We start from the raw sequence: 12,106 nt of genomic DNA, 5'->3' as shown, positions 1-12,106 counted from the left end.
AGGGTTCAGACAATAAAGCAAAAACTATATGGAACATAATAAATCATAGACGACCATCTACCAAAACGAATCCCACAGAAATAATTCTCAAAAATGATAGTGGCGAAGTCATCAGAGACCCCAAATGCATTTCCAATCAGCTTAACAACTTCTTCTCAGATACGGGTAAATACTTAAGACATACTTCATCCAATGATACAGATATTAATAAAAGAGCTGTTGGTTCACTCTTTTTACGTCCAACTAGCGAAAAGGAAATTTTAAGTGTCATTAAAAGTCTAAAAAATAAAAAGTCTTCAGGGGCTGATGAAATATCTCCGTATTTACTTAAAAAGATTGCACCATATCTGATAAAACCCCTATGTCATTTAATTAACACTTCATTCTCTAGTGGATCGTTTCCCCAAGCGCTGAAGGTGTCAGTGGTCAGGCCTATATTCAAAAAAGGAGATCCAACGCTTTGCAATAGCTATAGGCCCATATCAGTAGTGTCTGTGTTTTCAAAGATATTTGAAAAAATCATGGTGATAAGGCTGTGGGATTTTTTCAGGACAAATAATATCATATCCGAAAACCAGCATGGATTTACAAAGGGCAAATCTACCACTTCAGCGATGTTTAAATTAATAAACAAGGTGGTTTGTGAATTAGATGCTGCAAACTATTCTGCTGGTTTATTTTTTGACTTAAGCAAAGCCTTTGACATGGTGGACCATAACTTATTGCTCAAAAGAATGAGCAATGTGGGCGTGAGAGGATTGGCTTTGGATTGGGTCAGGTCATTTCTTTGTGACAGGAGTCAATATGTAGAGATAAGGGCAGTAGATGAGGCTGGGTGTGTTAGATCCTACCCTTCTGCTGAGAATTCTGTTGCAAGGGGGGTTCCTCAAGGCTCCGTCCTGGGACCAGTCCTTTTTCTAATTTTTATTAACAACCTTTCTTCCTGCACAACATCCTCAAATCTATCATTGTTCGCCGACGACACCTCTCTTTCGATTTCTAGCTCTGATTTTCTCAATTTAGAACAAATTAGTTTTTTGGAAGCAAACAGTATAATCCAATGGTTTGACGACAGCTCATTGAAAATTAACACAGAAAAAACACAACTCATTAACTTCCGCTTATCAAACCGCTCAAATGGATTCAGTCTCCTTCTCGACGAAACCGAAGTCCATCCAACACCAAATGTCAAGTTTCTTGGATTGATCTTGGACGAGAGACTTAGTTTTCATGGCCATATGAAACACATTGCAAAGAAACTTAGCTCTGGTATTTTCGTTTTGCGTAACCTCAAGAACAATGAAAATCTGGAGGTACTGCTGACTGCATACTATGGGCTCATTTATCCCCACTTAGCATACGCCGTTCCTATTTGGGGATGTGAGTGCCAGCAGACCAACATTTTGTTTAAACTTCAAAAAATGGCTATGAGGACTATTTTCTCTTTGCAGAAGCGTAAATCATGCCGTAAATATTTTGCTCATTCAAAAATTTTGACATTTCCATCCATTTATATTCTTGAATCCTTAACATTTGTAAAACAAGAACTTGCTCAATTTAACGTTTCTGTCAAAAACCACTACACTTTGCGAAACTCACACACATTACCAATCCCTAAACATTCTACGACATTTTTCAAAAGACACTTACAGTACAATGGAATAAAACTTTTCAATTCTCTTCCACTTTCTCTTAAGCTAGAACCAAACCTTCCAAAATTTAAAAAACGATTAAAATCTCTTTTGATAAATTTTACCTCTTACAGCGTCCAGGAATTCATAAATCATATCAGCTCTAGGAATGCCATTGTAAATGTTCATTTATAAGTCTTTGATGCAATTTGTAGTATAATGTAAGCCATTTTGTAAATACCTGTATATATTATAGATCTATGTAAGGCATCTTTTAGAAATAATGTGACTTAGCTAATGCAACTTGTTTTGTTAAAATTTTGGCTAAATAAATGATTTGATTTGATTTGATTTGATCTATAAGTGAATAATTTATTACCGAATTATTTTCTTCTACTGCAGCCACTACTTTTAAGAGAAAACTAAGCACAAAAATATAAGTTTTCAACTATTTAACATAACAAAAGACACATGAAGAAGTAACTTTTCATGTGTCTTTAACCTGTTTAGATCAGATTGCTAACACTTTTATTGTATTTTTATTTAATTGTTATCAACAAATTTCAGAGAAATCCAATAAATGCTTATGTTTTGTAGGTGTAATAATGTAATTATGATGTCACTTTTGAATGATGTCTTTAATCACCGGTATCAATGTTTGTGATATTCAGTCCAATGGAAATGTTAGACTAGGAGATTTATAAATTAAAAACTTGATATTTATGAGCCTGTAGGGGTTTTAAGATGGTATTTATTAGTGATATTAATGGAAACAATTGTGATAAATAAATGTTAATAACCTTTTGCTGAACCTTCAGGGTAATAAGTTAAAATAATTAATAATACTTTCCTAACGTTGAACTATTTAATGTACTTATCTAGCAAAGGATATAAGGTCTAATTTAGTTCTCTATGTACAACTTTACAAAGTTCTTGGCGATATAAAATATATTATTTATATATTATATTTATTAGAATTAATACTTAAGTAATTAAGTAGTAATTATTTGAAACTCTATAATTGTTACTTATAATTATAATTATTACTCTTCAAGTAGTAGTTTGAAGTAAAATAAGCTTCTTGTACAATGCAGTAAAACTCCTGGTACCAAACTCAACTAACCTCTGTAAAAAAACAAAAAAAATCAACAATGATAGTCTCATTGATGAAATAAAAACATTACAATGTCTTGGATTGAAGTTAACTTATAATATTTTTTTCATATTTTCAATCGTAATGAGGTAAAGTAAATCTATACATATGAAACACTTCATATTTTTCAATTTGTTCCTTATTCTGTTTTTAGTTAACTGGGGTTTTACATTTGTTTCTTGATTATCATATGGCTTATTTCTCTTTCCTTGTATTTTACCTTTGATTTTTATTTTGACCTATACAAGTTGTGTTATAACTAATATTTTAAATACAAATAAACATTACTATTTTTATAAAATGTATCAATTTATACCCATCCCAAACTGAGAAACTTTCCAGACAGCCAGGAGGAGAAAAGCCAAGAGACAAGATGACTCGCTCCAATTCAGCCTACCAGGACAACCCATGGGTTTGGTCCAGAACCAGCCATTTGATGAGTGGAAGTAGTAAACAGGTGGGAAATCCGTGGTCGGTTGGGGTTGGTCCAGAATCGGCTTTCCCCTACTACTTATAACTTATAAAAAATAAGTAAAGAGCTTTAGTGGACTGTAAAATTGTGTATTAAGAAGAACACTGAATAGAACAGATGTAAATCAAAATCATTACAAATACAAAATGTCAACATAGAGGAAACAAGTAGGTAATCATGGGAGTATGGCAAAGAGTATCAAACATACCACCCGCCAAAAAACTTGTGTTTTCTTCTCATTTAATTTGTTGGTAGAAGACATAGTCTTATTACAGGTCGAATGACTTCTCCTTGACTGGTTTGTAATCTTGCAACTCGGACGATTCCATCTTTACCAGGTAGCAAGTGTTTAACTCTGGCCATTTTTCATGTAAATTGTAAGCGGTGGTAGTTTTCTTCTTTGATGATCACTTATTTGGATTGCGGTTGGTCCATTTGCTTCGTTGTTGTAGCGGATTTAAATATGCAAATGGCCATCATTTCGAAAAATGTTGCCGCACTTGATTTATAAGTTGCCATCTTGATAATCGATTTAAGGGTAAAGCAGTGACATCTTCTTGTGGTATACTTACTAAAGATTGTCCGATCAGGAAATGGCCTGGAGTGAGAACATATATTTCTGAAGGATCTGTTGACAGAGAGCACAATGGACGAGTGAGTGAAAATTGTTGAAAGCTCCTCAAGTGTGAAAATTCTGTCACCAATGGCTTTAATACCGGCATCCCAGATTCCACCAAAGTGAGGTGCTAAGGGTGGATTCAAATGCCAAGTTATTCCTTTGTTACTTAGTTGATTGGTGACTTTGTTAACAAACTCAGAACCACAAAAGAGTTTATAAAGATCGTCAATTACCTTCTTTGCTCCTACAAAATTATTGTCTGTCAGAGTATACATCATTGCAAATACCTCTTCGTGCGATGAATCAATCAAAGGCCACGAGAAACCACTTCAAGATTACTTACTTGGCTTTAGTTACTAAACATATAAATAATAGCCCAGGAATTTTAGACAAAATAATACCCTAAAATAGAACAAATTAATAACTAGCTGATTTTTGGTGTGCTGTTAGTATGTTATTAAGTAAGTATTTCCTGAAAGTTCCCCTCACTTCCTCCACTTGCTTTATCCGGTACAGGGTTAGATAGGGTCTTAAGTGACGCAAAAATACAAAATACTTTATTGATTGACACCAATGTCACCGATTTTAGTGGTTTTAGTTTTATTTTCTTCTGGGCAGTCAAACACATCTCCTCCAACTTCTTAAGAGAAAGAGACTCAACTATATCAAGGGTGCTGAAATTCTCAGCAAAAACGCTTAAAAACCTAAAATTTACTAAAAAAATTAAAAATAGATTTAAAAAAAGCCTTAAAGTTCTATGTATTATAGTTGTGGTAATTATTTAGCATGACCACTTTCATTCTGAATGATTTAAGACTAAAACCACTAAAATTGGTGACACTGGTGTCAATCAATAACGATTTTTGTATTTTTACGTCACTTAGACCCTATCTAAAAAGCGGAGGAAGTGAGGGGAACTTTCATGAAATACTTACTTAATAACATACTATCTGAATTTTACTAACATAACATACTGAAGAATGACGAAGTCATCCTCTGACTCGTATTATTCCATCTTCATCTATGAATGGGTCTAGCCTTTGAAACGCAGACTTAACAACTATAGGCTTCATTTCAGGCACTTCACTTGTAGGCATTGGAGTATAATCCTGTACAGGCCAGGACGATTCATTTTCAGAGAGCCAATTTGGACCATTCCACCACATAGGGTGTGCGATTAGTTGAGAAGGCAAGAGACCTCTCCAAGGACAATCAGCAGGATTCTCTAATGTAGGTACATGAAACCAGCGTATAGCAACTCTGTTGGCTACAAAGGTCTTAAAGTCGATGTGGAGGAGTCCAAATCCATCCATACATACGGTCAGAAAGATATTTTTTTGTATATGTGCAGAATCCCTTTATAAATTAAAATAAGCACAAAAAATGAATACAAAATTATAAAAAAATATATGGGCCTCATGGGTTGCTATGCTGGTGACAAAACAACAACGAAATATAAACAGAAAATCAAAACAAATGGAAGAAATTCTAATCACGTGTTTTATTTACAGCTTGCTATGAAAATAGAGAAGTCCGTACTTTACATATTTTTGGTCGAGTTTTCGACCTCTAGACCAGATTAGCCTATACCTTATTAAACCGAATTAGCCTATGGTACAGTTATGAGATATCTTAAATTAGCATTGAGTAATGTGAAAACCACAATTTTTTGGCATAGTGTTCTCTGATGCATTTAATAGTATACCGGTATTTCATTACTAGGACCGAAAGTGGTATTTTCCGGCGCATGCTCAAGTTCACGTACGAGGCGAAGCTTAGGAGGGGAATAATGGAGCAAGTGCAGAAAATTAACTTTCGGTACGAGTTATGAACGATACTTTCCATCACGACGCTAAAATACACAAACACAGAATAACAGGCCTCAGTAGTATTACAACTATTTTATTTCTCAATTAATTTGTTTAAACATTAAAATAAAATAAAATGGTCTAAAAGGAAATTTAAGTACGTATGTTTTCGATTAATATTTAAAACATAAAAATAAAAAATATTCTAAAGAAAACCTACGTATGTTTCTCAATACATTTTATTTTAGCATCAAAATAAAAAAAATAAAACAACTCTTAACAATACACACAGCTGATTCCAATCATTAAATTAAACCGTAAAAAAACACTAGCCTGCCAAATAAAAGTAAATAATTTCTGACAAACAATGTTTTTGGTGGATCGCTATATTACTTAACAAAATCCGCCAAAAACATTGTTCGCTTTCACTTTATCTTTAGTGAAACATATATTTTAATCGTGGAAAAAAACTACTTACCGAAAGTAACTATTTTCGATAACAGCTGATTTGGAAGAAAGTAGTTGTTTCCCAAGATCTAATTTAGGCCTACTGCACACGAGAGACTTTTTTTCGGCCGACTGTTGGCCATCTGTCTGGCTGGAGTCGGGTGGACAATCGAAAAGTCGTCAAGACTGTTTGGTCGTTGACTATGGGTGCGCACACGACACGACTGTTTAGTCGTCTTTCGAGTGTCAAAAGGATGACAGAAACCACTGTCATATGTGCGTTACTGACAAGATTTCGTGCAAGAAAACTTAAGAGAAAATACTGGGTGCATCTAATTTATATAGTCCGAGAACCTTGAAACGCCAGATTTACCTCTTTACTCGGATTTGAGGAAATATCCGGACAAATTTTTCATGTACTCCTGAATGAGTGTTGATTTTTTGACCAATTGTTAATACCCCGGCTACAAATACCTCATCCCATAACTTTTAGGGAATAAGCTGTAACCGTAGGTCTCATTGTGAGACCTGGTCCCGGGACCGATTTACCTTTTCATTTGATGTCCCCAGAGGCCAAAAAAACTATCCGTTAAATTCACACACACATATATATTTGTCCGTTAGCAAGATAACTCGAAAAAATTTTCCGATTTTGATGAAATTTGGTACAAACGTGTAAATCTACATGATTTTATTCGAATGAGTTCGCAAACCAGCATGACTATGGGAACGGGGGTTTATGGGAAGTTTTATCGGGTAAAAATGGGGGTTTCCCATTTGAAGGCTGCAAGGGAAAAACCAACATAGTCAAAATTTTCGTAGGATGAGATAACAACAGCAATGGACTCGTCCGGGCCCATAATTTATAGTGACAAAGTATCTTAGGGAACAACAAACAGAGTCAAGAGTTATTGACTGTTTTATTTTTGGTATGCCGGGGAAGAAACAACACAGTCAATGCGAAACAGGGGAAAACCCAACAGAGTCAAGCAAACTGCTTATAGTGTCGTCTTACGGCAAATTCAACTAGTTTGCCTAAAGCCCTTGCTCAGTGTACACTTATTCAGTTTTGTTGAGTAAGGCTTACACGCTAGTTAATGCTTTTAAATAGGTTTTGAATAATGACAACAGTCATCGATGACGTGCTTCATAATGCAAATTACAGTGATAGTGATGAGAATGTTAGAGTTGTACAATACTTAAAGTATTGTTGACTACGAAATGGATTATTAAAGGTAATTATTTGAGATTATGATGATGTTGTGTTTATGACAAATTAAATTTATCATTAAAGACAATATAACTTTGATAATTTAACCAGAAATATTCAAATTACCTAAGCCCTCTCGACAGTTTTATTTTATTGTTTAAGCTACTTTTGAGCAACTTAAACAATAAAAAAAAACTGTATCGGGAGTGAACTTAAGTCAAAACTAAAGATATTAATTGAAAAGATGTTTAAGCAGATTATAAACCGCTAAGTAATGTGTTTGGTCAGAGTATAATTGACTGGCGTTTGTTTTTAGCCTTCCCAATAAAATTAAGAAGAGTAATATGATTTCAATGACGATTTAATAATGATTCAAGATGATTTCAGTCAACACACAATAAAGATTACATTTATTGAGATTATTTTATGTAAAAATAAGCTATATTAATCATTGATATATAAAACTACATTCGAAATCTGTGTTATTCTTCATTAGCAGATTTTCCAATGCAGGGGAAAATCCAACTGAGTCATGTAATTTATCTAATATAATTAATTATAGTCATATACAAGAGTAGTAATAAACAGTGTAAATTACTATACATATACAGGATTAGTTTATAAATATATATGAGTTATTAAAATAATAAAACAAAGCCAGGTTTAAATTCCATTAGGTTTCAAACTTTGTTTTTACTTTCCTGTAAAAGTTTATATTTTTGACTATGTTGGTTTTTCCCTTCCAGCCTTCATTTTTTTACGATAATAAAAACAAAAGATTCCGCAATTTACTTAGAAAAAATTTTGCAGAGCTAGAAAAACAAATAATTTAGCATGCTAACTGTTATAATAATTGTTACAGGGAAATTCCAAATATTTAAAGTTAAAATTGTCATGTCATTTATATGTAGAACAAGTAAACTGTTGTAGTTTGCTTGTTTATGGATGTATTTTGATAAAACTTGGCAAATATATTTATTTTATACTCAGCTATTAATGTTATACTAAAACACACCCTGAATACCCGCCCTGTAGCAGCAAACCTAGGTACTAGTTTATCCTAGTTTTATTGAAATAGATTAAATACAAAAATTAAATCAAGCAAATAGGAATTCACTTAGTCTGCAGGTTTGCTGCAGCGGGGGTATTTTTATTATGACCAAATACTCTTTCAAAGTCTTTTTATAAAGAGGGGACCGTGCCTCAACTTCATCGATAAGTTTATCAACTTTCTCGTCCCTCAAAACACATGCACTGGTGGTTGTCGAAGCCATAATAATAACAATAACACACAAATAATAATATTTATCATAATAACAATAATAATACACATGATAGCAACGCACTTGACTGTCAGACAGACAGACTTTTTAGTCGTCAGTGTGCGCGTTCAAACTTATCTCCATGCCTTTATCAATAAGACACGACAGTTGAGTCGGGGAGCAGTCGGCGGGAAAATCGGTCAGCACCAAACTGCCCCGAAAGTCTGAAGACAGTCTGCCGACTGTCTTGCTGCGGTCGGCCCGTGTGCGCGCTCAGATTTACCAATATGGGGCCGACTTTGACTCCCGACTACGACTAAATAGTCGGCCGACAAAAAGTCTCTCGTGTGCGGTAGGCCTTAGGCCTACGACTATTTAGTCGTAGTCGGGAGTCAAAGTCGGCCCCATAGTGGTAAATCTGAGCGCGCACACGGGCCGACCGCAGCAAGACAGTCGGCAGACTGTCTTCAGACTTTCGGGGCAGTTTGGTGCTGACCGATTTTCCCGCCGACTGCTCCCCGACTCAACTGCCGTGTCTTATTGATAAAGGCACGGAGATAAGTTTGAGCGCGCACACTGACGACTAAAAAGTCTGTCTGTCTGGCAGTCGAGTGCGTTGTTATCAAGTGTATTATTATTGTTATTGTGATAAGTATTATTATTTGTGTGTTATTGTTACTATTATGGCTTCGACAACCACCAGTGCATGTGTTTTGAGGGACGAGAAAGTTGATAAACTTATCAATGAAGTTGAGGCACGGTCCCCTCCTTTATAATAAGGCGTTGAAAGAGTATTTGGTCATAATAAAAAAATAGCAACCTGCAGCAAACCTGCAGACTAAGTGAATTCCCATTTGCCTGATTTAATTTATTATTTAATCTATTTCAATAAAATTAGGATAAACGAGTACCTAGGTTTGCTGCTACAGGGAGGGTATTCAGGATGTGTTTTAGTAAAACATTAATAGCTGAGAATAAAATAAATAGATTTGCCAAGTTTTATCAAAATACATCAGTAGTAGGGAAAAGCCGGTTCTGGATCAACCCCGACAGACCAGGGATTCTCATCTGTTTACTCTTCCACTCATCGAAAAGTTGTTTCTGCACCAACCTCCAGTAGACTAGAGATTTGCCCATTTTCAAGCCCCCTCCCTTCCAGCCAGTAGAGTATATATGTTCGTCCTACTCTGGGACCCAATATAGACCCTTATGGGAGTCAAAATTGGGAGGTAACGAAGACCCACCACCACTTTCCCTAGTAGTATATATATCTGTGTCCTACTCCCGGAGTTTATATGGGCTCTTATGGGAATACCTTACAACAAAATCCGGAGGTGTCCTCCAACCCCACACATGGAGTATGTATGTTTGTCCTGTGCTGGGGTTGAATATAGACCTTATGGGGACAAACTCAACCCTTGTCTCATCACTCTGGGGCAAAAATAATATTTTTTTTGTTTTTATTTTCTTACAGCGATCTAGAAATTGTTTATAGTTGTCTAATGATGTTTCTCGAAATGTCATAACTGAATCCAGTTTCAGAGACCACGACTACGTATGCTGTTGTTCCGGCATCGGCTTGCGCGGTCGCGATAGCATTTACGAAATCTAACTCAATCTGGATGTCACTTCTCGAGCGATCTGTGCTCATTGGGTGGAGATGAGTGTCTATCACCAATAGTGGATAATCATTCTTGAACTCTGAAGGAGATACAAACACATTGGTGTCTCCAAAGTTCACCAGACGATATCTGACCAACTGTTCGTATAACAGTCTCCATTTGCCTTCAGTGATGTGTATGTTCTGCATTTCTTGAGGATAACGTTCTCCGTTGATTTTCACTGCGACATTTTTTATGTTGCAACTATCAAAACGGGAGGGAATTTTCTTCTGGTCATTCCAACGGCTAGTTTGCAACCCCACAATGACAAATTTTGGGTTGTATACATTTCTATAAACGTTAGTGATATCGAAGTTGAACGAGGCCCCGAAAACACCTTTCTTTTCAATACACTGCCACTGGTAATAGTTGTATACCAATTTACTATGATCACTCAAACGGGTCAACCCATCGATCAATTGAATCTTGCTGGTGGCCGTATACTCGACTAACGGAACTCGAAGAACGAAAGATTTGATTTCGACTTTTCCATCCTCTGGTATCGTGTCTGTTGCGGCTGATCCTTTCCAAATGAATAGTGCATCGTTATCTTCAGCACGAGTGAATACGACTTCGAATCCACCTTTGTACATAGGATACCGTAGATGATCGAAGAAGCCGAGACCGAGGTGTGCAAGGGTACCGATTACTTCGAAGTTGCCTCCACCAGTGAACGTGGATACGAAACCACAATTTCCTAGAGAGTTCTTGTTCGAACTGGAATAGTTGAGGATTCCCTTGACCGTGCTTGTGACACCAGGATAGTCGACAGTGTCGATTGTGGTGTTGTGTTTTTTGAGTTCGATTCGAGTAAACAGAAACGGTACGAAATTGTCGATGAGTTTAATGTTTGTTTTATCGGCATAAGCAGCCCCGTCAGATTTCTTGACGACTTTACCACAAATGTGAAATTGTATTCCTGAATCGTAAAACGTGTCACCGTGATCGAGTTTAAAAACCGTGTAATTATTTGGAGTGTTGAAATTGAGTTCAGACACCGGCATGACAGAGCGGTATTCGCTCTTCACCACACCGCTTGAAAACTGATTGTATGTAGCATCCATTTGTGTTGGTTACTTAATATAGGTCGAAAAAAATATACTATGTTAACATTACGATTTTACTCTTTAGGCCTCATGCTCAGTAGCGAACTCAAGAGCCGTGTATTAAATCCATGATTACGTTCGTGTTCTTCGAGGAATTCCTTGGACACGTTTTGATACTTTATGATGTAGTACCAATCTACGTTGCCAGCAAAATCGTGTATGAATGATTCAGACAGTGTTTGATATTTGCTGACCACATACCAGCACTCGTTAAAGTTGATAGCCATTTCCCGGAGGAAGCTCTCATCGAATTTTGTCCTCTTCAGTATGGCATACCAGTTTACGTGATGGAAATACATGCGTAACATGTCGATGCTGAAATCGTAGTTTTCGGATAGGAGACCCCAGTCGAGCTCCTTAGCGTACTTCATAACGAACTCGTCTGTGAGAACGCCCTTAGGCGCTTTCGCTTCCCGAGAAAGAATCGTCCATGCGTTTTCCATGTTGTACTCTTTCTCTCACTTATATACATACAGACGTTCCTAGGCCGAGACCGAGTTTGCGTTTCATCCACATTGCGCCGGTGGTACCGAGTGCGACAGCGCGTTCGTTTAGATCGGCGTCAGAAGACGTGACCCTATTCCAAGCAGCGTCTTGCAATTTCTTATCTGCCACCCATCGGTCTTCAGCACGCCTATGATCCCGATACCACATGTCATGTTTCTTGCACGCCTCGTCTAAGGGGTTAACTCCTTTGTCACCACGAGCCAGGCGATCAGATAGCTTCGTACCAGGTC

General features: G+C 36.4%; 1 protein-coding gene across 1 annotated transcript; it reads right to left on the bottom strand.

The window, feature by feature from the left end:
* Window positions 1-10,091: 10,091 nt before the first annotated feature.
* LOC129005652 (uncharacterized) lies at window positions 10,092-11,327 on the bottom strand. The gene has a single exon (XM_054434612.1). The coding sequence runs from the start codon at window positions 11,325-11,327 to the stop codon at window positions 10,092-10,094; it is 1,236 nt and encodes a 411-aa protein (XP_054290587.1).
* Window positions 11,328-12,106: the final 779 nt, after the last annotated feature.

Source organism: Macrosteles quadrilineatus, unplaced genomic scaffold (assembly GCF_028750875.1).
Source record: "Macrosteles quadrilineatus isolate MER2022 unplaced genomic scaffold, UCM_ALF_1.0 Scaffold_28__1_contigs__length_1566739, whole genome shotgun sequence".
Classification (NCBI taxonomy): Eukaryota; Metazoa; Arthropoda; class Insecta; order Hemiptera; family Cicadellidae; genus Macrosteles; species Macrosteles quadrilineatus.
The sequence above is the reverse complement of the archived record's forward strand: the minus strand, read 5'-3'. Positions and strand labels throughout refer to the sequence as shown.